The following is a 23,924-nucleotide window of genomic DNA, read 5'->3' as shown; positions in this document are numbered from 1 at the left end:
TCGAACTCTGATAAAAATGTCAATAAAAGCCGATTTTAAACAATTATTGAAGCCTTATTATCTCTTCAATATCGTCTTAAGCCTCTCGTACGTCATTCTGAAGCGGACCCCAGGTCTTTGCAATTATTTGTTCCACGTGGAGGAATGCGAGTTCGATGGGGTGAGTCCTGGAATTAATGGGTGATATTCAGAAAAACTACTAGAAGTATCAGTTCAATTTGAAAGTAATCACTTGACCATATTCATAAAGAGATGCTTATTCTTCATATGGGCAAATACTTAATTATTTAAAATATATCCCATTTCAGGTCACTGTAGAATTTTGCATCAGCACTTGAATTTTTTGGGGTGAAATAATGCACAAATTGAGAGTTTCTATACAAGGAAAGAATTCAGTGTTAAACTTTAGTTTAAAAAAGGCATAAATTGTCAGTCTATGTCAACGAAATTTTTGGCATTTTTTGGGGAATTTTTTTAAATAATTAATTATCTGATTAAATTGCATTATTTCTCTTATTAAATATAAAATTAACAGTGTTTTCGAGTCAATTAGTCGATTTTAGGTCAATTTTTATCTCAACTTTTCAAAAAAATGCGCTTTCGGATAAAAAAACTTTCAAAACATACAACGCCGCGAAGTAATGCCACTTTCAACACACTTTTGTGAAAACTTTAAGCTCAAAAAGGCAAAAATAACGCCATTTGCGATCCCGTTCTATGATTTTTTGAGTAATTCTTGGCGAAATTTTGATTAATAATTGCGTTTTTTGAATGAAAAACATGCTAATATAATAGAAAAATTCAATAATTCATTAATTTTTCTGGCGGTTTCTGCGAAATTGTGCAAAAAATGCGATTTTATTTAGATAAGCGGTCGAAAATGTAAAAAAATAGCTTCATTTTTTAATAATTGTCGTTTTATTGTTTGTGAAATTTTACTGAACGACTGCGTATTTTAATGAAAATGGCTAGAATAATATTTCAAAAATCAAAAGAATTTACTTTTTGATCCAATTTAGTAATTTTTTTCGGTTGATTTTTGAGAAATTTTGCTTGTGATAAAATTCTGTGGGCAATTCTGTAACTTTTAAATATTTATTGAATTTCACGTCTAGAACGGAAAAAAATCACTATTCCTATTCCGTTCTACAAAAATCTATTGACTTCTACGCTTATTTTGGACGAAATTCCTCAAAATAGGCGCATTTCCAACCAAACAATGGTTAAAAAAGGAAAACATATTTAAATTTTTAGACTCATTTAGGTTAGTAATTTTGTGTTTCGTTTTAAAGGAAGTAAAAATTACACCAATTTCGACATAATTATGTTATTTTTTGGCGTATTTTTTATTAAGTTTGGCGAAATAATTGCCTTTCTGGTTTTTATCTGAACAACACATCCTAAAACGCTTGAAAACAAAAAGAAATGACATAATTTTTACCTAATTTACTTAGTGCTTTTCCGTTCAGTACTGACAAAATTTCGACCAAAAAAACGGTGTTTTAAAGTTTTAAATAACACCATTTTCAACCCATTTAAAAAGTTTGTTTTCTATAAGCCCGGAATCGCCCGGAATGCTCCGGAATTAACAAAATTCTAAGTAGATTCGTTTGAGAAATCCGAACATTTTTAGTTTTAGTTTTTATCTAAGACTGATAAATTTTTTGAGTAATTTTTTTTAAATAGAAAAATTTTGTATCTGTAGACGAATCTGTAACTCCAACGATTTACTCCGGTTTTGCTGTCTGGTAGACTTTAAATGCAGATTCGTTATTTCTAGTTTTATTTTGAACATAATATTTTCAAAAAAGTCTTCCAAACTTATTGGTTTGGTTATGATAAGCCCAGAGGCATCGAAGCCGCACCGAAATCGACGAAAAATCATCTAAAAATTCCAAATCTTCCAAACTCTGTTACTTACAGCCGAACAAAATGTCTTTTAGTAAGCTGACTTCTGCAGAAATATAATAACGAATAGCATACTAGTGATTTCATAATTATTAAAAAATTATAAGTGTGTATAAACACGTTCTACTTTTTGTGAATATCACCCAACTTGTTTGATTGCAGCGCGAGACCGAAATCCTCTTCTTCCTGATCATCGTGATCATGATCAGGACCCGAAAATCGGGCAGTGTATCAATGATCAATTACTTATCGTCTAGTTTCGTGTACACAAAAATAGCGAATTTGATACTATGGTTCAACGCCGATTTTCTGATGGGCATTATCTACGGGATCATATTCATCTGTGAGTCATTTTGTGTCATAATTGTCGCATTTAATTGGGTGATTTCAGTGGGGGCGTTGCTATTTCCCGAGCCCACGTATTCCGGCCCTGACAATGTCATTTATTTCCGGGGCATGCAAGGCTTGGACGAGGAATTGGCACGTAGTCGGGACGGCTATTGGTTGGTCACGTTTTACACCGTCTGGAACCCGGCTTGTGTGAACTTCGCCCCGGTTTTCGCAAAACTGAGCACCGAATATCACTTGGAGAATTTCAAGTTTGGGAAAATCGACGTGGGGCGATACCCCGATGCCGCACAGAAATATCGCGTGAATGACAGCAGTTTAAGTAAGCAGTTACCCACGACAATTCTGTTTAAAGAAGGGAAAGAAGTGGTGCGGAGGCCGGCTATTGACTCAAAAGGCAACATTTTGAAATTCTTTTTCTCGAGTGAGAACGTTAAAGGGGCTTTCGATCTCAATAACTTGTACGAAGAGTGCAAGAGCGCGCTTAAGAATAATAAGAACAAACACGTGAAGAACGACTAATTATTGTTATTTATTTGTTTCTAGTGCCATAGTAATAAATTGTTAATACGACAAAAGCATGGCTTTGGCCACTTCTGCCGCCTTGTCCTTTCCGACAAGTTTGTCCACTAGGGTTAGGGCGAAGACGAAGGCAGTGCCAGGCCCTTGACTTGTAACCAGAGTCCCATCAACCACAACTGGCTCCTTTTTGTATTTATATTGACCACCTTCGAGCATTTGCGCCTCCATGGCTGGGTACGACGTCACAGTCTTGCCCACATAAACCCCATGGGCCTTCAAGGCCGTGGGCGCTACAACCCCATAATTTTAACATAGGCAACCAATTATACAGGTGACACAGGGCTGTGTAACTTTGCTATTTGAAATATTGCTATGCTGTTTTCATTATCCGATAGATCGACTTAAAATCCACAAACTAAAAATATTTTTATTATACACAGGGTGTTGTATAACGGAATTATTCAACTTCTGGTTATAAAAAAGACCAATTTTTGAAAAATCATAACGAAGTCGCCTATGAATATTTTCCGCCAAATTTGCAATAGAAAAATTCTGAATACCTTGTAGTTTTATCAAATAGATTACACACCCTTGGGTCACCCTGTATAATTAAGGAAATTTCACAGTAAATTATTACAAACCGGCACAAATCGCCCCCGTGAGTCGCCCCGCCGCCTCCTGCTCCCGAATCAACTCCCCTACTTCTTTAGACGCGGCCAAAGCCTTCGCCCCTCCTAGCCCCCCAGGTAAGACAATTGCGTCAAAGGGGCCTTTGGCCTCACAGATTGAAATGTCAGGTTTAATGTTGACACCGCGGCTGCACTTGATGATGTTGGCGTCCGGTAGGCCTGCAACTGTTACTTCCACCTAAAAATAACAGGAAAAATTTGTGTTTTTTTTTAGTAGGGGTTAATTTACACCGCCTCTGCGAAGTACGTCAATTGCGATTACAGCCTCCATTTCTTCAGCGCCTCCGGCGAGGAAAACAAGGGCTTTTGTGCTCATATTCGAAATAAAACGCACCGCTAATCCTAACCTATTAAAGCGAGTGAGCGGAGCCCTAAAACTTTGACATATGACTGACATTGGAGTAGGTCATGCCAGTTTGGGGATTTTGTTCGCGTTAGGTTGTTCAACAAAATTGCATATTTTGCAAAAAATAAAATTGGAAATAAATACACGTAATTCCCCTTGTGTCCGTACTCCCTAAATTAATGTCATAATGACTGATTTTGTTTAATTACGGTAATTACATCCTTGTAATTAACACACCTAGTTAGTTGGTGTTGCAAGGTTGGCGGCGGAATTTGACGTTTGCCACACCTATTTGTTTACCTACCCAAATGTGTCATACCTTTATTTATTGATTTAATTGTTAAAAAATACATAAAAACATGAATTACGGCAAGAAATCGCCAACGACTGGCACCCCCTCGGTGTACTCACACGTCACAACACGCAGCAGTGCGAATTTGCGAAGTAGCCGAAGTATAAAATCGTTGAAAATCCCTTGGTACAGAAAACCAATCATAACCGAATCTTATATTTTGGACGTCCAGAGATCCTCCCTATTAATCGGAGTGTTTTCTTTGGTATGTTACGCCCCCTTTGTTTAAATATCACATTTTCATAAATTTCATGTTTTAGCTGTTGTCCATCTTCACAGTTATCACAAGTTGCTTCGATCTCTACTGCTACTCAATGGCAGTCCCAGGGTCCGTCCACACCGGCTATTACGTTATTTCCTACCAGTTTATTTACGTGGGAAACCGTCACGGTAAGCCCACCATTTAATCGCCCATTTGTCCTCAATTTGTTGTTTTAGTCCGCAATACTCTTGTAATGTTTGCTGCTTTTTCCATTCTTCTGGCAATTGGTGTGTTTGTGACCAGCATTATGCTTATAATTGCTCTCCGGAAGGTAAAACTACAAAACTTTGATTTGTTGTTGTTGGTACTTGTTGTGGTGGTGGATAGGTGGCGCTAAATGTAACGAGTCACGAATATCATACGTACGGGCCAGGATATAAACGAAAGGCTGATTTTCAAACATCACTCTGGTTTCCCTTCAGTGCGAATAAATCTTTCGCCTTTTACTAAAGATTTCCGTGGAGGGGAACAATTCAAATGAGTCTATGAAAATTTCTTGATTGCCCGGCGAAAGCTGGGCGCCTGATTTAATTAAAGCAATATTTTCCATGTTACTTTTAAGTAAGTGGTTTTTTAATTGTATTATAATATCCACTTTTGCGCACTCTTATAACTAAGTTTGTACAACGACATGTACTATTATAGATTATACGGACTGTTTATAAATATTGTAGGATCTCAGGTGGTTCTGGAATTTGAATTTGCGTCTATTTGTTAAAACTGCAAGGTATTCTGATTTTTTTATTGCAAATTTTCCGAAAAATATTCATAGACGACTTTGCAGTGATTTTTTATCTTTTTTATAACGAAAAGTTGATTAATTTTAAAACGAAAAAAGATAGAACCATAATAGTTTATATAAAGTTACATTATTTTTTCGCGTAGATTCTAATTATGCAAAAATATATAGGGTGTTCTGTTTAAAAATATAACTTTAGTTCACCACTCTGTGTATAATAAAAATATTTTTAGTTTGTGGATTTTAAGTCATCTATCGGATAATAAAAACAGCCTAACAATTAACAATATTTCAATTACCAAAAAAAATGTAGACTGATTACACACTCCTGGGTCTCCCTGTATTTAATTACCACGGAAGAGAAATTAATTTTCTACAAAACCTGAAGTTACAAAAATGTTTTTATTGGTATTATCCACTAAATAGAACAAAATTAATATGGATATAATTTATAGAAAAAATAAAAAATTGCAGTTTATTGTAACAATGACGGACTTATGTTAATTGTTTAATTAAGGAATATGAGAAGAAGATGGTGCCGTGGCTGTACGCCTTCGGCATCTTCACCGTTTTCCGCCTCCTGGCCTACCTCTTCTTCTCCATCGTGAACGACATGATTTTCGCCTACAACGTGCTAATGTGCCTCCTCTGGACGGTGTTTTTGGCCATAAGCATCTACGGTTGGATCCTCGTCTACTCGCTCTACATTGAATTGTCCGACTTGACGCGACTCGAGGACTTGGCGCATTTGAGGGTGAGTGACTGTACAATTAGTAAATAATTTATTTTGTGCATGCTTGCGATAGATAACAGAACGGTACAATTTAGGTAAGCGTTTGGTCGTTGTAGAATTGTGGCTAAAAAGTATTTTGTTTTGTTAAGATGGGCACAATGCAGTCTCTGAATGCATCGACAGTCCCCTCCCTGGCGGGCTCTCGACCGACGACACCCCACAGTACGGTCTCGACGATGCCAGTGGGATGAGTTATGGGATTCCCAGCTCGTTCTCGTTCGGGACCACCGTGTCCACCATATCGTAATCTATCCGTCCACAGTTTTATATTTTTTTATTGTAATCACTTGGATAATACATTGTTTTAATTTTCGAATTCGACGATTTCGTAATAGTCGCCCACTTTCAATGCCACTCCTCGGTCCGATACTATTTCCTTAGGGAGGTCGTCGTTCCCGTCCCCATCCTCCAGGAGCCGAATCCTCTCGCTGATTTGTGTCCTTGAATCCTCCCCTTTTTTGAGCAACTCTGATTGGGTCTTAATGCGAGTTTCTAATAATTTTATCGTGTTGTCCAACGTTTCAACAACTGAGTACGATTCAGGAAAGGCCACTTTATCCAAGAAGTACTCGCCAGTGTGTGTGATCAGGCCATTAACGTAGATATTTGCACCTAAAGGTATCAAGGACTGGTGCTCCACTTTTTTGCCCAAGGTGCGGACATTTTCGCTTGTAAGTTTCAACTCGTCCAATTGATTCGTAACAGAGAAGATGGTTTGTTCAGTTTTTGCCAAATCTTCTCGCAAATGTTTAATAAATTGGCTTCTGCTTGACAGAATTTGATCGGCCAAATTCACCGCCATTTTTAGGTTAAGTCAAAATGTCAACTAATACCATCTAAATGTAATGCATCATTGTAATGGTGGTTGCCCAACTTCCAGGCGTATCAAAATTTCAATTGCAATGTTTGGAAAAACCGTACAGACCACAGAACTCATAATAAATTATATAAATAATCTGAACTTGCGTTCGGTTTTCTGCCTCAGGATAAGAAATTAAAAAACTAAACAATATATTCAAACAGCTGTTTCAGCTTCCTTCTACAAAATAATCCGGAGTTAAAATAAATAAGCGGTAGTTCGGATTACGGGATTCAGACGTTCGGATAATCCAAACATGACTGTACAATTATCAATTTTATTACGTAAAAAATAGATTTACAAAGCATAGAAAGGATCAATGGGGCTCTTCAGTGTCGGAGTTTTCAGCAACGGCTTTGCCGGCTTCTTGTTGGCGTCGTATGGAATTTGTGGCGAGCTCAAAATCTGGGCATGGTGCTCTTGCACGTCTTGTGACCTATTGAGCTTGGTATTGATTTTGACTTTCTTGACCGGAGTCGAGTTGGCAAATGGGTTTTTGATTAGTTTCGTAGGCAAACTCAATCTTTTACTCTTCAAGCTTTTCTCCACCTCTTCAGTTGCATGGTTGCTCTCATCCCATTTATTTTTCGGAAATAGTTCTTGTGGCGCTTTTTGCGCTTCTTCTTGAGGGGGTTTTGTGACCAACCACGTCCCGGAATTACGTTTGAAAATTGATTCAACTTGTAGTTTGGACTGTTTCTCAGGCGGGCTTTCGGGCTTGTCGACCAACTTGCGTTTCTTTTTCATGACTCGAACTAAATCGTCTTGGAATTTTTCGCGCAGTTTTTCGTCGATTTTGATTTTTTTCCCGCCTCGTAACTCAATCGTGTCACTTTGGAGCTTTCGTTTGCGGTTTTTCGTGCCTTTGATTTTCTTATCGAACTTTACTAAACGATTAACTGCTTTTCTAATATTCGTATCGTAATCATCAGATGCTAATTTTACTTTTTTCACACCAAGGGGATAAGTCCCTGATGCTAATTTCCTAAAACTGAGACAAACTCAAATTTGGGTCAACTCTCACTATTGTTACCTACTGTTCTGCTAGTTCAGTTAGACACTTCCGTGACTTGGAATTGGTCTCTTTTGAAAACCTACACTCTAGTAAAGCTTTAGACACAGCTCTTGGGTGGAATTTCAATTGTGGCAAGTCCACGTTGACTTTACCCGCCCGAGGGTCGAAAACTTTGTCTTGTGGGGGCTCCTCCTCGCCCCCTTCGTCGTCCGAGACTTCGATTTTTTGCATGGCGTCTATAGTCCCAGGAAACCTCAAAGCGCGCCAAGCTTTGTATTTCTCATCATATTCCAAGCCCAAATCTGACTGTCTTATCAAATAAATAAAAATGTGTTTCCTGATATGATCAATGACTCTAGCATCGTCACTAAACGACAACTGTCTCACAAAAGGGGCTAACAGCTCTGTCATTAACTGTGGGGGCAATTGTCCCTCTGAGACTTTGGATAATTCCTCGAGATAGATTTCAATGAAATGCATAAGCAGCCCCATTGGTTTGTGTCGTGGGGGGTCCAGAATTGTCTCTGAGAGTGTTTTAGTAAAAGTCTGGGCTGAATCACGCCCCCAATTTTGGTTTTTCAACACCAGAAAAGCCTGTCTCAAAAGCCGCCGCACAAACTAAAACAAACTTGTACTTTGATTTTTCCAACCCAACTAACTTACCATCAAAAACTTGTCTAGTCGAAGTTGGTCAATCCCAAACCATTCATTCATTAAAATCGTCATCCCACACTTGTAAAACAACAAGGCCCCCTCGACTGGCAACGCGTGAATCAAACTTGCAATATTCTCGGCACATTCTTCCTAAATTTCGTAATTTTGACCACAATTGTACCAAATTTTTTAATACACTCACTTGAACCAAAGGCTTGTCCGACATCCACATTGAATAGAACAAACCCTTCCAGAGTCGTAAGAAATCATCTTCAGTGAAAGCTGCAAAGAAGTGTGAGCACAACGATGCAAATTTGTACCCAACTCACGAATTGCAGACGACCTGTTTTGAAACCACTTTCGTAAGCTTTTCAGCGCCCTATCTCGCGCTGTTTTGTTATTTCCGGCCAAAACGCGGGCGAGTTTTAACTCTTGTGCCACTAAAAGCACCTTTTTGGCTTGTTTTTTGTTATTTTTTGACGGTTTTTTCGCATTTTCACGTGTCTTAGGTGTCATACTCGTTTCAAGCACCGCCATTTTTGCACCACTCGACACACCAACCGTTAGACGAAAAAATCACCAGGTTTATTTAACAATTTTTATAATTTCAAATGGAATGGGAAATTGGGGACGTGGTAAAACGATCAGGGTGATTATCAGAAACGTATTTGTCTTAAACCGTCAATCGTAAAAAACCGTTAATTTCATTAACGTTCAGTAGCAGGTTGGGGCACCAACCCCTAGGGAAAAAATCACTAGTTTTTTTTTAAATGTTTATTTGGCATTGGGCCTTTTTACAAAATTTGAATTTTTCGAGAACATTGAGATAATGAGTCGTTTGATCCTCGTCCAGTTTTAAATTGACAAGCTCGTGGGGGTCCTCGATCAAGTCGTATGCTTCCACAAAACCATATTCAAATAAGCAAAATTTGATTTTTTTCGCACTTGAAATGTCCAAAACACATGTGTAAGTGTTATTTCGCGAGTCCTGGCATTTGCACCATGCCTCTGGTACACATTCCTGCAAAAGAGTGGCCCTAAATAATTATTTTCAGTCTACAGGGGATGGTCCAGCTCATCTCCTGCCCCAAAAAAAGTGTCATAATAAAACTAGTCATAAATGAACAATTTGTGAAACCAAAGAAAAAAAAATAGTAAGAAGAAAACAAGGTATCCTAATGAGCACTAAAAATAATAGAATGCCATTAAAAAACATATTATGACGTCATATTTTTTTGACACTCTGTATATAAACAGAAATATTTTCCTGAAATGTGTCCTAGAGTACAAATAACAAATACAAAATATTAAAACTCCAACAACTTTAATAATAACTGAGCTACAGAAGACAAGAGTTAGGCTGGACCCCTTGTATTATTAATAATTACCGATAATTGGTTAGTGGGGCCCCAAGGACATGTACTATCGATCGAATTGGCATTGCCCTCGCCCCAATATTCGATGAAAGTATATTTATTATCAAATGATTGATTTTTAAATAATATTTCTTTAAATGAACGTCCGTCTGATTCAAATGATGTGATTTCGGCCAAATCTAAAATAGTTGCAAATATGTCCACTGCCGAGACAGAAACTTCCGATACGGTTTTTTTGCGAATGTTGGGCCCTCTTATCATGAAAGGAACACGAATATCACTTTCATACGGCTGTCTTTTGTCCCACGGTTGCGTGAATTGACCTTAAACAAATTATATCAAACTAACAAATAAAAATTATTACAATAATTTTCCACCAATATGGAACCCATTATCGGACGTAACAATAAAATACGTATTATCCAAAACCCGAATTTCTTGCAATTTTGTGATAAGAGCTTGCACCATCTCATCAACAGATTGTAGCGTCCTAATTCGATTTTTGTAAATTTCGTCCAAAATTTGGACGTTTTGGGGCAAACTCATGGGAGGCATAGCCACAATCCAGTGTTTCTATACAATATAATTATTAGTTTAAATTTTTTCGAGACCGTGAAATATACATCAGACGGTGTTGCATTAAATGGCGGTGTTTTCAAAGTTTCCAAGTCGGGGAATAACCGGCGATGTCGGTCGGCCGGTGTGAAAGGTGCGTGACATGCCGGCGGCGCCAACATCATAAAAAAATTTCCCTCGTCTGTCTGATTTAAAAAATCTAAAGCATATTTTGTGATTTTATCGGTTAAGTAATCTTTCTCGAAAAAGTGACCACTGCCGTTGATCGAAAGCGTGTAATTGTAGTATTTGGAGTTGCCTTTAAGCCCCAACCACCAGTCGTAACCTGGGGGGACGTGTTTAACGCCTTTACCCGACTTTCCATACTTGAAAAAAATAATAAACAAGAGTGAATTTTTCATTGTGATTAAACCTGATTTAGGTATTTGCCGGCGTAGAACGTTGTGTAGTTTTTTCGCGACTTGAGAATTGACGCAATTGTGTTTTTCTCGTACTGTTGTTGCCACCTCACGCTAGAGCAGCCCCCTGTGAGCGAGTTATTAAAAACCTGGATATTGTGTGGGTACTTCCCTGTCAAAATCGTGCTACGACTGGGGCAACAAATGGGCGAATTGACGTACTAAAACCACACAAAATGACCCAAGTGTGTTAACAACTCGACTTACAAAATTCGTAAAAGTGAGCCCTTGATTAGCCACCAATTTGACAGTCTGATTTAAAAAATCCTAAAAAAAGAGATAAAGTAGCCCCTTTGATAAGGCGAAGCCTCACCAAGCTTCGCAGCGTCAAATCCTGATCGTCAGTTAACACAAACACGAAATTGGGTAGCGCATGGGACTGGTTAAGAAGAAAGACACAAAACAACCACCACATGTTTATTTCTTTATTTACAACTAATTACACGCACTTAATTTACGCTTGTGGCGTCAGCAACTCCACTCCGTGAAACTCTTGTGCGATTCTTACTCCTAAAGCGAACAAACCGATGCTTTTTACTAGAGCCCTGCAACGCACATAACCTCACTTTCGTCCAACGTGGTTTAAGACTCACCATTTGAAATCGTCCTGGTATACACCTTTCAGGAATGCAGTGAATGAATTTTGCTTGCCCATTTTTTGCCCCAAACAATCGACAAAACAACGTTTTTCGTTGGAAAAAAGTTATTGACAAATTTCTCGACAGCACTACCAACGTAACTTAATGCTAAATTAAGGACGCGATCGTTATTCCGTAATTCCTTTTTCTCGTATTAAATTATTTATATGGACACTGACACTGTTAAAGTATTTCATTTTGATTATATTTTCTTTTGCTTTGTTTATTTCACCAGTCTCGAAACACTTGTTAATTTCGTTTGCGATTTTGGAAAGTTCTGAGTCATTTTTCAGCTTTAGTTTCTTCAATTTCTCGTCGGAATCGGCATTTTCGACCTTAAATAACTCTAAGTTACTGAACCAACATACTTCTAGCTTACTTCTTCATTTAATTCCATAATTTCCATCAAAAATTCCGGATCTTCAACCCTTTGGTCTTCGTCAATCACAGCCCCTTTCAGGTGCAATAAGTGTATGGCCCGCTTTAGGGGCGTCTGTAACGTGTTGTAGGCCTTATTGACAAGGGATGAAAATTCGGCTGAAATATCCTTTTCTGTGTCAGATCTAAATTATTGAACAATTATAATATTCAAAACCCTTATAAGGACACACATTACTTGTTTGAAAACTTATCAGGGTGTAAAAGACCCTGCATTTGCCGATACTTCGAAGTGAGTTGCTTTGGATCAATGGAAAATTTTTCCTCCAACTCGAAAATTTTGAAATAATTGTCTTTTTCGGGGGGTGACTGTATGTAATTGCACTGTTCACAAAAGAGTTCACCAAGGTTTTTGCGCTCAATTCCACACTGCCAGCACTTTATTGCCTTGTGGTTAAAACGACGGGGGCACAGATTGAGGTTATGTGCGTCTGATTGTAGTAAAGGCACATGGGGGCTGTATTTTTGAGTGTGGTAAATTGTTCTGGGTAATTGCCGGAACAGGAAAGTGCGTAAGGACATTTTATTACGGTTTTAGGACAATTTTTGAGGTTGGGTTAGGCAGCGCATGCGCATAATTTGTGCGCGAAATACAAAAATGCAGGTCCACCAACATGGCATAGTCAAGGGGGTGCTAATAAAAAAGTGCTAATTGTCGGGTGTTTATTGGAAAAAATCAACAATTATAGAGACAATACTGCTTGGTTCTTAACTTACAAAATCAGTTCAATCGCTTATTTACACTATGTACAAGTTTGGCACTGCTAGTAATTCCCTTATAACTTATCTTTTTTCATGGTAAAATCTATCACTTTGCAAATATCGCACTCGGCTTCGGCGTTGCACGAGCAGTCCTCGTCGCACTTCTTCAACCCTTCGCACAGCTTGAAGTTTTTGAACTGTTTCAACTCCCGCTTGACCGTATTGAAATCATCGACGAGACAAGTCTCCTTATTAACTAATTGTTATCCCTTTTGTCACATGAACACGTCTTGGAGTTCGGGATCCTTGTTCAGTTTCGCGGCCATTTCGTCCTCAAAAGTCACCATTTTCTCCTTCTGCTTGTTGGCCATTTTCCTGGGGACCCTCACCGTCAAAGGGAGGAAGTTCCCGGTGATGGGGGTGTCCCCGGTGGCTATGGACAGGTCGAACTCGCTGACGCTCCTCGGCACGAAATACTCGACGAGGGGCTCCGCCCCCGCCGACCTCCTCGCGGGCGTGTTCCGGCTGAAGTTGCTTTTGCGCGGGAGGCTGTTGTGCTGGAGCATGGGGGGGATCTTGTTGACGACGGGGGGTTTCTTGATGGGGGCCGCCCCCTCGGTCTGGGGCCGCTGTCAGGAGGCGCTCTCCTCGTCGCGCACCTTGAGCATCTTGTTGCGGGTGCACGTGGCCCCAATGTAGCGCAGGAGATTGATGACTTCGTCTTGGACGAGGCTGAAGCACATGGCCACCAGGGCCATGCCGGTGAGGATGTAAGCCGAGCATGCGCACAGGGAGACCTCCTCGGCGTTTTGCCCCGGGAGGAGGTCCCCAAAGCCTATGGTCCCCAGGGAGGTGAAGCAGAAGTAGGAGCCCTCCAGCAGCGACCAGTTTTCCAGTCGGTGGAAGAGCACGGCCCCTGAGCAGATGTAGGCGAGGACGATGACGAGGCAGAGGGTGACGGGGACCCGCACGGGGTTGGTGCAGGGACATGGGGGCTTCTGGCTGCTCATGCCGCAGAGTTTGCCGTAAAGGCGCCGGAAACTGCGGGCCAGGAGGTCGCCGGTTGTTGATAGGTAGAGCAACATGAGGGGGATTCCCACCAAGGCGTACAAGATGGTGACGAGTTTACCCCAAGATGTCCGCGGTGAGACGGAACCATAGCCTGCGGAACGAAACAAAAATCAATCAGTTATAACAATTAATCAAGTTGGAATTCGACAAAAACTCGATTAAACTTAATTGAATGCTGCACTAGGGGATAGAAAGTCGGATTTGGTTATTAATTGGTTTACGCTTTTGCAATGTACAGTGAGAGGATGCTGACGAAAGTTGAGCTTTGATTAAGGTGATTCGGAGCCGATTGACTGGAGGAGCAATTACTGCAAATTGAATTTGAACTTTTGATTTTTTTCACATGGGTACTATTTTTAGTCCTTCACTAAAAAAATCATGACTCGAAAACTAAAAGTCCTAGAACAAAACGGGTTGTTCCAGCAATTTTACGGTTTATTTTACGTAATATACAAGGTGTTTGTGGATTGCGCTCACAAATTTTAACCACTTAAAGAATGCGTTATGAAAAATAAAAGACAAAACAAATTCCGTATCCAAAATTTTTTTTCCCATTACTACTGACCTACTAACATTGACACTAATAAGGTTTTTTTGTTTTTACGCTGTTTACGTTCCATAGTTTTTTTTTGTTTGAGCAAATGGAAATATCGTATCTAGACATAGGCGGAGACGGGTTTTCAGCCTCAACTTAATTTTAATTTTAACTCAGAAATGACATGTTTTAGGCAAAAATTGGAGACAGAAAAGTCGTTTTTTTTTTGGCGAGATTTATTAGTGGTTAAAATTTGCGAGCGCGATCCACAAACAGCCTGTACTACGAGCCCTAACAACTAAATGTTCGGTCGTATACATTTTTGTAAAGAAAATGCATGTCAAGCTAGTGAATGTTTATTAAAAATAATAATTAATAATAATAATAATAATAATAATATTTATAATATACGCCGAAGCTGCTCCAACCCCAATACAAAAAAAAACAAGAACATTAAAATCATTACGATCATACTTAAATAGGTAAGAAGAATAAATATGATAACCAAAATAAAACAAAACAAGAAAACAAAATGAAAACGAATAGAGGAGGTAAGCAAATAATATTAAAAATAAAAAATAATAAAAATAATTATATGCTGTTTGTCTGCTTACTTAAAAAAAATTGTTTGCGAAAACTGTTTGATTTGATAGGCGCATTTAATTTATTGTTAAAAGAAACTGAGTTGTAAGTAAATGAACGTTGAAACACAGCCGAATGAAAATGTGGTAAGGGTAAGGACATTAAATTAGGATATCTTAGATTTGAATTGCGAGTATTATTATTAAATCTATATAATAGTTTTTCACGATGATAACAAAAGATTTATTTAACATAAAATTAAAATAATAAAAAATATTGGACAACTAATTGTTTGGGCAAAAAAAAGAAAAACTTTTTAGTAATTTGTATCTAATATTTTTTTTTGGTTTTAATAACAGCTCGAATGTACGGTGGTATATTTTTAAAATCTGTCGCAGAATTTTGGTGTTTTATTTTATTTTTTAATTTTTTGAATTATTACTATAAGAAAGATTTCAAAGATAATTTCTTATTTTGTGCCTAAATGACATAATGATATTTAAATAAGGGCTACTTGCTGGCTAAAACATAACAATAATGCAAAAATTGGTATTTCAAAAGTATTTTTTTATAAAATACAAATACTTTATTAGAGAGTAGTAATAAACCTCTGCAAAATATTTTATGTTTGATGCTGATTACTGTCTTATCTATGAACTCAGATTGTTTCAAACCCTTTGAAGATATGCTATGTTTCTCTCACGGTCTTAGGAGTTTCTTATTATCAGTTTTTGAGAATCTTAAGAGTCTCCAACGCTCAAATTAAGATTCATCAGTAAATATTATTTTTGCAGTCTTTGTGTGTCTACTAACACTTACTTTTGACTCACAGAGTTCTCTGTTTTTTTTTAAGCAGCAGTGAGCAATGTGTAACATGTAACATTTTGTTGTATATTTACAAAAAACAGGAGCTGTTTTTTATCGATCTACGGCTCCATTCGCAAGAACAATTGGATTCATGTACTTCAACATAGTATTCCACTCCTTTTGCTATTTTTTTAATAATTTAAAATGTAATAAATGTCTTACAATTCTATCAAGTTGAAGGTCAAATGATGTGAAATACTTGACTTGGCAGTCAAATCTTATTTTGGTATTAAATTTGTTAGCTTCTATACATCTAGTTGTAGTAAATTAATTTCAAAAACACGCAAGTTGTATTTAGAGAGAATCCATGCAAATTATGAATAAAGTTTTGTTGAAATAATTAATAATAAAACGAGATTTCATTCATACATTTAGTTACTAGAGCCGGGCGTAGTCTTTTTTACAATATCTTACAAGTGTAGCTTTAAACAATTAAAAATATTTACATATATTCTTAAAAACTTGACGCTCTAGCAAAGTTTTATGCATTTTTCTTTGTTTTTAGAACCTTTTGCATCTCTCAAAAGTGCAAAAAAGTTAATAGGTTTGATTTTTTATGTTTGAGTTTTCTAATTTAAAATTAAACTCAAAAAATAGCCCAAAATCTCGACAAAAATTAGTAATTTAATTTAATGACCCCTAATTAGTAAATAAAAATTAGTAATTTTTGTCGAGATTTTGGGCTATTTCCGGTAGATACCTGGAGTATTTATCTCGCAATAACTCTGGGGGTCATTCACGAAACTTATCTGCAAATCGCTACTATAACTGCAACTTGCAATTCCGTTACCGAGGCTTATCGAGATATTTGCAACCTAATTCACAAAAAAATTGCAAGCTATCGGTACCTTACCGGATAGTTAACGAGTTGTTTATAGCAACGCAAGCTGAATAGCAAATCCATTGCAAATCTAAATGTCACTTAGCAAATTGCCAAAACGAAAATTAAATTTATTACCAAAATATGTTAAAAGTAATGGTGAAAACCTCAAAAGGCCAAAGAGAATCCAATTATTTCAGCCTTTGGGACCGAGGTATTGACTGGAAAAATAGAAAGAAGCTGTTTGTAACTATTTTTTTTATCTAGTTTAAGGAACGGAACGTACACAGGTCATGAAAGGCCGTTCGAATTTCAAAGGTCTTGAAACGTATAACGTATGGTCTTGTGGTGTCTCCTTTTGGAAGTTTGACAAAAGGGTTACATCTACAGAAAAAAATTATATTATTATATTGGTGGTTGTGACTGTGATGAAAATATAATGAAGGAGACAGTTACTTTTTTTAGAAATAATCAAAACTACCACCGTATACAATGTATTTAAATTTTGAATAAAATATGTATACTCGTAACAAAATTTTGATTTTACGTTATTTTTCATTTAATTAAAGAAAGTAATAGAGCAAAAAGCATTAACGATTTTTTTTGTGACTACTGACCGACCCCGTAAAACACTTGTAGCATTTTTCATCAAACATTGAAGAAACGACCCATCTTCTCGATCAGTCCAAATTTAAAATAAAAGCTATTATAAAAAAATTGCACCCTAATATTTCAGCTAAAAATTTAGCAAAAACCAATATTTTACTAAAAATTAAAGTAGTAGATTTATTTTCAAGTTCCGTTTACTTGGAATCAAGTAAAAAGTTGATAAAAAATTCAACTTGCAATTACTTTGCGGCAGGGAACAAGGTACCGCAAAATACAAATGCTTATCTGACACTTGCAAGTGTTTGCAAGTTTTGATGAATTACTTTAACGAGTGCTAACGGTTGCTATGGATAGTAATTTGCAACTTTTTCGTGAATTACTTTAACGACGATTGTAAGTTATCTGACACTACCGAGCGTTATCGAGTTTCGTGAATGACCCCCTCTGAAACTAACAAGTGTTTAATAATTGTTCTGGTCGTGGTTTGCTGTGGTTTTCTCTTTCTAGCATGAACGTAGGTTGCGTGTTAAGTTCATATGTCAACTGTTTAAACGTTGTCTTATTTTTTTGAATTTAGGAATTTTTGATAAAAATCTCATTAAAAATTATGATAATTGTATGCAGGTGTTCAAGAATTTACTTTGCAAGCTCAGTTGAACGTGTGAATTTTTGGCCTGACACTGACAGCACTGACAGCTGTCATTGTTTTGTAATGTTAACCGAGACATACGTTTTTTTGTAACAATTGCCACACATAGGCGATCTGACCAGAACAATTATATTAAATGTAACCTTATTAAGTTTATTATCGTTGGAAAGCTCTTTTTATTATCTATTTCGTTAAAAAAAGACAATTGTCCCTCGACTAATGATTTTTGGAAAAATTGCTAACAAATTCAAAAGTAGGTAAAATAAAAAAAAAACATAAAAACTACTGGGAGTTTGTCGATTTTCTCGACGTCAATCGATTCCTGGCGCATTTTCACGTAGGTGCAGTACTTTTTTTCTGTACAGTCACACAAAACGAAAATGATGCAAACAAGTACCAAGTTAAGTCTAGCACTACATAATTCTTGTTGTTTGGAGTGTTATAGCACATTTTCCAGCCAAAAACATACTCTTATTTTGTAAAATTTAGTTTGCAACAGTCGGTAATAAGACTAATAATAAGTCAAAATATAGACACTTTTTGAGGTCAAAACAAAATTTCGGTTAATTTTGCTAATAATGGATAGAAAATCAGGGAATTTGATCGAGATTGATGTCATTTTACTCGTACTTTATTTTGCGAGATTTTATTTTGCAAGATTATGCCAAAACTTTTTCTCGATTTAGCTTCTTTTTGTGCGAAATGTTTCAAAAGTAATCTAAAAAAAATTATAAAATTTGGTCAAAAAATGTGTTACTTATATTTTTCAAGAAAGTATACATGATTTTGTTTAGTTATATTCACTTAACTAAATTTAATCGAATTTTTTTTAGAATGTTTTAATAAAGAATTATCCCTATAATAAAAATCACATTAAAAATCATGATAATTGTATGCAGATGTTTGATAATTTACTTTGCAAGTTCAGTTGAACGTGTGAATTTTTGGCCTGACACTGACAGCACTGACAGCTGTCATTGTTTTGTAATGTTAACCGAGACATACGTTTTTTCGTAACAATTGCCACACATAGGCGATCTGACCAGAACAATTATTGAACACTTGTTATTAAATGTAACCTTATTAAGTTTATTATCGTTGGAAAGCTCTTTTTATTATCTATTTCGTTAAAAAAAGACAATTGTCCCTCGACTAATAATTTTTGGAAAAATTGCTAACAAACTAAAAAGTAAGTAAAATAAAAAAAAACTACCGGGAGTTTGTCGATTTTCTCGACGTCAATCGATTCCTCGGATCATTTTACATAGGCTTACATTAAAATACAAGATGGTCGTTTTTTTGAGAGATTTTGATGTGCTCTTTACGAAGTAATAAGTTTTTTTCCAAGCTTGCTTGATTGGAGGAGCAATTAGCATTTTTTTTTAGGTCTTAATCGGTGAAATTTGTTTGGGTGTCTAACATTTGTAAATTGGCGCAGCGTGTGATAATTTGTTGTAAAACACTATCTAAAAAAAGAAGGACGTGGCGCAAAAATAAACTCTCGAATCAAGATGGGCGCGTTAATATCGCTGGGGCAATTTCAATTTTTCTCCGCACATTCTTGGTGAAAATAGTGCGAAACGTGAGGAGTGCTTTATCGATCATTGCGACATCTGCTCGATGGAGAGGACACGTCACGTACGCATCTCCTGAAAGCCATCCGAGGAGGTTGTGCGCTGGCAACTCCCGACTCGAGATTAGATTCCAAAGGAAGGTCTCTTTTGTTGAATTGGTTTGTTAACTCCGGTGCAATGCCGGAATCAAACGTGGAGGATTGTAACACCTAGCAAAAGGAAAAACTTGTCTTGATGATTTGATTTAACCCCAAGTGCTCGAGATTTCTCGTGAAGCATCCTTCATTTCCTTGTTACGCCGTTTAGACTTTGAGTTGATGACGATAATAATCAGTAATAATACCATATAGCGCGATAATAATTACCGGTGTTAAAGTCGTTTATGGGGGCGCTAGAGCCGTTTTAGTTAATTACGCTCGAGCTATTATAACTTGCCAGAAACGTAAATCTCGGCCTGGAGACAATGCTAGTTTGTGCATAAATTGTGGCCCAAAAAATCGAACGTTTTACAGTCTGTATTTATCAGTTTAATAAAGACGCTGCGAACTATTCACCCGACGATGTTAAATATTAAATTATTCGTCGAGAGACGATGTTGCCTCTAAACGAATTATAATCAACTCTCAACCGAATTTAATGTTGAATTTAATGTTTTCACGTAAGTGCAGTATTTTTTTCTGTACAGTCACACAAAACGAAAATGACGCGAGATTTTGCAAGAGAGGAGCAAAAAAGTGCCAAGTTAGTCTAGCACTACATAATTCTCGTTCCTAGAAACCTAATTAAATTAAATTTTGCAAAATAATTAGGTTTTTGGCTCGAAAATGTGCTTAATACTTCAAACAACGAGAATTATGTAGTGCTAGACTTAATACTTGGTACTTTTTTACTCTTTTCTTGCAAAATCGCGTATTTTCGTTTTGGTTTTGCAAAATTCTGTTAAGAGTAATTCGTAATCTTAGGTCAAAATTTACACTTTTTGAGCTTTTTCGATTAATTTTGCTAATACTGGATGGAAATTCAGAGAATTTGATTGAAATTGATGTGATTTTTATCGTGGTTTATTTTTGATTTTAGGTGATTTTATTTTTCTAGATTATGCCAGAACTTTATTTGATTTGTTTTTCTCGATTTAGCTACTTTTTGTGCAATTTTTTCCAAATATTGGCCAGAAAAATCTATAAACTTTGGTCAAAAAATATGTTACATACTTATTTTTTTTTCAAGAAAATAAATATGATTGTGTTTAATTATATTTTGTGAGAAACAGGTAAGGAATTATCTCTTAAAATTTCGTAAAGAACAAACCGAAATTTCACGAAATTTAACCGAAAATTGTAGGAATTCTGCTTTTTTCAAATTTTTAAACACGTTTTTGAGATTAAAAAAAACTAAGTTGTTTGTAGAAAAATTTTGGTAAAAGTAAATGAAAATTAGATTATTTTAATCAGTTTTTAGCCAGATGTTCATTTATAGAGACCGGATTTTTAGGAGGTTAAAAACAAAAGATTGTCAAAAAACAGTTATTATTAATATATATTTTAATTATTATTTTTTTTGTTAATTGTTATAAAAACAAACTAGGTAAAATATTGCACAAAAACGCTGGAATGAAGTTAATTAATCGTTGAACCTTAATATTGTTTAAAATTTGCTGTTGTGAAATTAGTTTTTTTATAGTTTCTCAAACTATAAAATAAGCTTACTGTATGGAAATACATACCAGTATTAAAATCAAACACATCTGCTTATCTGCATTATTGTCATTATCTATTTTTTATTCAATTTAAATTTTATTTTCAGTAGATTTTTATATCTATAATTTTTTTTATCTACAATTTGTATCTACAATTTATCAATTTCTAATTGAAAAGTGGAAAAACTAGTAATTTAATGAATAACATTCTAAGTAAGTAACTTTAACGCTGAGAAACTAAAAAGCTGAAACACAAAAAACTAAAAAATAGTGAGATTTTTTCAGAGAAAAACTGAAACCCTGCTGCAGAAAAAACTAAAAGCAGTTAGATAAAAAATTTTGTCGAATTTTGTGTCTGAAAGATTCAGAAATAAAAAAAAACTATAGTAATGCAAAGTAAGAACATTAAGAAATTGGAAAACTGAAACTATAAGATTGTGAAACCACAAAAAACTGATGCAGTAAGAAATTATGAGAAAGATTACTAGTTTTAGAAACAAAAAAATTTCTAGATGAAAAATTAAAACATTAGTAAATTGAAAAATCTGATCTATTGTTGTTTTAAATGAAATACTAATAAAAAAATAAAAAAATATTCTATTTTAAGTTAGGAAATTTAAACACATTTTTAGAAATTTAGGAATTTCGAAAAAAAAACATATTTATTTCAAGAAAAATCTTTAAAAATTGCGAGTTAAGGCCGATATTTTTTAAGATCCGGTTTCCATTTATAGTACAAGAAGTTTTTACAACAACCAATTTGTCAAAAGTAATGTTATTTATTTATTTATTGAGTATTTATCGCCGTCTTAGGGTTAAAATCCTTGTTTTTCTCAGAGAATTTACTCGAAAAATTACTAACTTCAAAATTACGGCTTATTCCAAACCTGGTGACGAACTAACATTGTTAAAAATAACTGAATCAGACTGAATATGGCATTGAACATTTACTTTATGTTTACTATTAAAAGAAATAAAAAATATTAAAAAAATAATGTTTTTCAAACCCACTGTTAGTCGTTAAAAAATTATAATAAGATACGAAAGATGAAGAATAATGAACAAATTTATAATAATAATAATAATAATAATAGTAATATTTTAGTAAATTCTGGTTGTCAACATTTATTAATATTAATATAAAAACTAAGTAAATTTTAGAGAAAAAAATGCAAGCTTATCTATTTTATTATCTTAACTAAGTGGGTCAATTTCACGAGTCTTTTATGTCACTGTGAGTTCGCCACCATGGAACAATCTCTGTTTTTTGGGTACTTTTTCAGTCAGAAATGCACTTAGTTTGATAATAAAAATTATACTAAAATTAGCTTTTTTCAAAGCTTGTGAAAGTAAAAACTAACTTTTTTGTTGAAAAATTTACCTAAAACTGGATGAAAACTGACAGAATTACGAGTAGATTGAAAATAATGTTATTAATTTTTTTAGGCCGTGATTGTTTTATTTTGTAAAAAATATTAAATTAAACTGACTTTAGTTTCCCTGTTTTACTCGATTTCGTTCGTTTTTGAGCTAAATTTTGGATAAGTTGAAAAATAATGAAAAAAAAAAAACACAGTGAATGTTAAATTCAGCGAATTCAACACAAAATATTTATGTCCGTGAAATTAGAGCCATCATCCTCTGCAATGAACGCCTCCACATTTCCTTAATGACGCTTGAACCTGCGCTAATCGAATAATTAGGGATATTTCCGTTTGTTGCTCCAGCCATTAGCTTAGCCGTTTTTTCCCTCATAACAATATCAGGAGGCAAAGGTAAACTGTGGCAACACTTTGTAATAACGATGTACGTGTTTCGTCCATTATAACAAACTTCTTAATCCCAATGCTGGCAAAGTTGCGTAATTTCATACCGGAATTGTTCTCTAATATTTAAACAATGATTACAGTTTCAATTCAGGTGCATACAATATTGAATTCGCATCGATCGCGGTTTTAGCGGGAAAAACAAAAAATTTTTTCAGATTTATTTTATTACAAATTCCTGCCGTAAAACTGAAATTAAACGCGTTTTTATGAACAAGTGTCGCGAAAAATTACACAATGACTTTTTATCGCCGGTTAACTACTGTAGCGTTTTCAATCATCAATCAGAAATTGCGTAAATGACACGTGAACAGCGCGCAGGGGTGGACAGCCGCCCGCCCCCGCATTCTAGCGCATTGCCAACAGATGTAAATTCCGACGAATTCGATCTATGGCGGTATTATTGGGGCTGTGACGTGTGTGTGTCAAACAATGCAACCCGCACTGCAAGATCGGTCTAATCACGTTTGTTGCGTCTCTCACTCTCTCGCTTGTTCGTTTGGTGGAATTTGGTGGAGGCGCCGGGTTATTATTAAATATCGCTGCTATTTTTACGACTGTGTGAAGCTTTTACAAGAAATATTTGCTTGCATCTTGATGGCGTTCCGGTAAACATGGTCGTAAAGCTTTGGAAAAGCCGAGAGATGTATAGGAGAACAAACAGCATGCGACGGACGCAGATAACGTCATTTCGTTCAAGATGTGTTTATAAATTTTAAACTTGCAAATGGCAGGTTTCGAAGCAAGGTGCCACTCTCATTTAAGGTGATGCGGAACAAGAGGCGAAATTTATCGAAATCAGAGGGAATAATGTACAGTTGGATGGATTTTTCGTTTTTTTTTTTTTTGGTGCAGTTTCTTTATTACTTCGTTTAATTTTTTGGAATTAAATAAGATCTAATTTTGTGGCATTAAAAAATTTAATTACATATTAATTGAACAGTCGAAAATTATTTTTTATATTTTGGAGGGTCTTTAAATTCTTGTGGAAACCCCAATAAGCAATTCTTGGTGGAATTA

The 23,924-nt window shown here is 35.7% G+C and overlaps 7 protein-coding genes and 1 non-coding gene across 10 annotated transcripts in view; 3 read left to right on the top strand and 5 right to left on the bottom strand.

The window, feature by feature from the left end:
• Positions 1 to 16: 16 nt before the first annotated feature.
• On the top strand, positions 17 to 2,834 carry LOC662051 (uncharacterized protein). Its single transcript, XM_968174.4, has 3 exons — positions 17 to 160; positions 2,071 to 2,251; positions 2,300 to 2,834. The coding sequence occupies exons 1-3, from the start codon at positions 17 to 19 to the stop codon at positions 2,776 to 2,778; spliced, it is 804 nt and encodes a 267-aa protein (XP_973267.1). The 3' UTR covers positions 2,779 to 2,834.
• On the bottom strand, positions 2,769 to 3,887 carry LOC662087 (protein dj-1beta). Its single transcript, XM_968208.5, has 3 exons — positions 3,697 to 3,887; positions 3,420 to 3,645; positions 2,769 to 3,068 (listed from the first exon to the last, which is right to left on the bottom strand). Exons 1-3 carry the CDS (start codon positions 3,862 to 3,864, stop codon positions 2,821 to 2,823), a joined length of 642 nt encoding a protein of 213 aa, XP_973301.2. The 5' UTR covers positions 3,865 to 3,887; the 3' UTR covers positions 2,769 to 2,820.
• Positions 3,888 to 4,052: 165 nt separating this feature from the next.
• pasi2 (pasiflora 2) lies at positions 4,053 to 6,275 on the top strand. Of its 2 annotated transcripts, none has more exons than XM_064358586.1 (5): positions 4,053 to 4,370; positions 4,426 to 4,555; positions 4,604 to 4,698; positions 5,684 to 5,920; positions 5,973 to 6,084. In XM_064358586.1, the coding sequence occupies exons 1-5, from the start codon at positions 4,173 to 4,175 to the stop codon at positions 6,045 to 6,047; spliced, it is 735 nt and encodes a 244-aa protein (XP_064214656.1). In that variant the 5' UTR covers positions 4,053 to 4,172; the 3' UTR covers positions 6,048 to 6,084. The 2 variants fall into 2 exon arrangements, with proteins under 2 accessions (XP_064214656.1, XP_973335.1); XM_968242.5 differs by having other exon boundaries at positions 4,056 to 4,370; positions 6,049 to 6,275.
• On the top strand, positions 4,830 to 4,948 carry LOC135267031 (U5 spliceosomal RNA). The gene has a single exon (XR_010335279.1). It is a non-coding gene; the product is annotated as a U5 spliceosomal RNA (small nuclear RNA).
• An 806-nt stretch (positions 6,276 to 7,081) lies between the features above and the next one.
• Nnp-1 lies at positions 7,082 to 9,059 on the bottom strand. The gene is made up of 5 exons (XM_008193756.3): positions 8,817 to 9,059; positions 8,690 to 8,769; positions 8,497 to 8,637; positions 7,856 to 8,451; positions 7,082 to 7,809 (listed from the first exon to the last, which is right to left on the bottom strand). Exons 1-5 carry the CDS (start codon positions 9,022 to 9,024, stop codon positions 7,116 to 7,118), a joined length of 1,719 nt encoding a protein of 572 aa, XP_008191978.1. The 5' UTR covers positions 9,025 to 9,059; the 3' UTR covers positions 7,082 to 7,115.
• Positions 9,060 to 9,253: 194 nt separating this feature from the next.
• On the bottom strand, positions 9,254 to 11,665 carry LOC662227 (N-acetylglucosamine-6-sulfatase). Of its 2 annotated transcripts, XM_064358329.1 has the most exons (9): positions 11,491 to 11,665; positions 11,211 to 11,442; positions 11,105 to 11,164; positions 11,014 to 11,058; positions 10,852 to 10,968; positions 10,487 to 10,804; positions 10,241 to 10,436; positions 9,876 to 10,186; positions 9,254 to 9,508 (listed from the first exon to the last, which is right to left on the bottom strand). In XM_064358329.1, exons 2-9 carry the CDS (start codon positions 11,310 to 11,312, stop codon positions 9,254 to 9,256), a joined length of 1,404 nt encoding a protein of 467 aa, XP_064214399.1. In that variant the 5' UTR covers positions 11,313 to 11,442; positions 11,491 to 11,665. The 2 variants fall into 2 exon arrangements, with proteins under 2 accessions (XP_064214399.1, XP_008191994.1); XM_008193772.3 differs by having other exon boundaries at positions 10,852 to 11,058.
• A 240-nt stretch (positions 11,666 to 11,905) lies between these two features.
• On the bottom strand, positions 11,906 to 12,495 carry Hsc20 (Heat shock protein cognate 20). Its single transcript, XM_008193758.3, has 2 exons — positions 12,152 to 12,495; positions 11,906 to 12,098 (listed from the first exon to the last, which is right to left on the bottom strand). The coding sequence occupies exons 1-2, from the start codon at positions 12,493 to 12,495 to the stop codon at positions 11,906 to 11,908; spliced, it is 537 nt and encodes a 178-aa protein (XP_008191980.2).
• Positions 12,496 to 13,307: 812 nt separating this feature from the next.
• The window catches only part of LOC662340 (TWiK family of potassium channels protein 7), a 146,606-nt gene continuing 135,989 nt past the window's right edge, over positions 13,308 to 23,924 (bottom strand). Inside the window, exon 3 of the mRNA XM_064358330.1 lies at positions 13,308 to 13,837. Coding sequence (XP_064214400.1) covers positions 13,308 to 13,837 — 530 coding nt within the window. The remainder of the gene's footprint in view (positions 13,838 to 23,924) is intronic.

This window comes from Tribolium castaneum, chromosome 8, assembly GCF_031307605.1.
Source record: "Tribolium castaneum strain GA2 chromosome 8, icTriCast1.1, whole genome shotgun sequence".
Taxonomy (NCBI): domain Eukaryota; kingdom Metazoa; phylum Arthropoda; class Insecta; order Coleoptera; family Tenebrionidae; genus Tribolium; species Tribolium castaneum.
The sequence above is the reverse complement of the archived record's forward strand: the minus strand, read 5'-3'. Positions and strand labels throughout refer to the sequence as shown.

Coding starts and splice junctions, on each gene's coding strand:
- LOC662227 (XM_008193772.3), bottom strand. CDS start 11,312: ATGTGGTGGTTGTTTTGTGTCTTTCTTCTTAACCAGTCCCATGCGCTA. Junction 10,437..10,486: donor TTAATGCAACACCGTCTGAT/GTATATTTCACG, acceptor TATATTGTATAG/AAACACTGGATTGTGGCTAT. Junction 10,187..10,240: donor CGATAATGGGTTCCATATTG/GTGGAAAATTAT, acceptor AATTTGTTTAAG/GTCAATTCACGCAACCGTGG.
- Nnp-1 (XM_008193756.3), bottom strand. CDS start 9,024: ATGGCGGTGCTTGAAACGAGTATGACACCTAAGACACGTGAAAATGCG. Junction 8,452..8,496: donor GACTAGACAAGTTTTTGATG/GTAAGTTAGTTG, acceptor AGTTTGTTTTAG/TTTGTGCGGCGGCTTTTGAG. Junction 7,810..7,855: donor CTAACTGAACTAGCAGAACA/GTAGGTAACAAT, acceptor AGTTTGTCTCAG/TTTTAGGAAATTAGCATCAG.
- LOC662087 (XM_968208.5), bottom strand. CDS start 3,864: ATGTCAGTCATATGTCAAAGTTTTAGGGCTCCGCTCACTCGCTTTAAT. Junction 3,646..3,696: donor ACGTACTTCGCAGAGGCGGT/GTAAATTAACCC, acceptor TGTTATTTTTAG/GTGGAAGTAACAGTTGCAGG. Junction 3,069..3,419: donor CACGGGGGCGATTTGTGCCG/GTTTGTAATAAT, acceptor ATGGGGTTGTAG/CGCCCACGGCCTTGAAGGCC.
- LOC662051 (XM_968174.4), top strand. CDS start 17: ATGTCAATAAAAGCCGATTTTAAACAATTATTGAAGCCTTATTATCTC. Junction 161..2,070: donor AGGAATGCGAGTTCGATGGG/GTGAGTCCTGGA, acceptor GTTTGATTGCAG/CGCGAGACCGAAATCCTCTT. Junction 2,252..2,299: donor CTACGGGATCATATTCATCT/GTGAGTCATTTT, acceptor GGGTGATTTCAG/TGGGGGCGTTGCTATTTCCC.
- Hsc20 (XM_008193758.3), bottom strand. CDS start 12,495: ATGTCCTTACGCACTTTCCTGTTCCGGCAATTACCCAGAACAATTTAC. Junction 12,099..12,151: donor CCTGATAAGTTTTCAAACAA/GTAATGTGTGTC, acceptor TCAATAATTTAG/ATCTGACACAGAAAAGGATA.
- pasi2 (XM_968242.5), top strand. CDS start 4,173: ATGAATTACGGCAAGAAATCGCCAACGACTGGCACCCCCTCGGTGTAC. Junction 4,699..5,683: donor TTATAATTGCTCTCCGGAAG/GTAAAACTACAA, acceptor TGTTTAATTAAG/GAATATGAGAAGAAGATGGT. Junction 5,921..6,048: donor AGGACTTGGCGCATTTGAGG/GTGAGTGACTGT, acceptor TGTTTTGTTAAG/ATGGGCACAATGCAGTCTCT.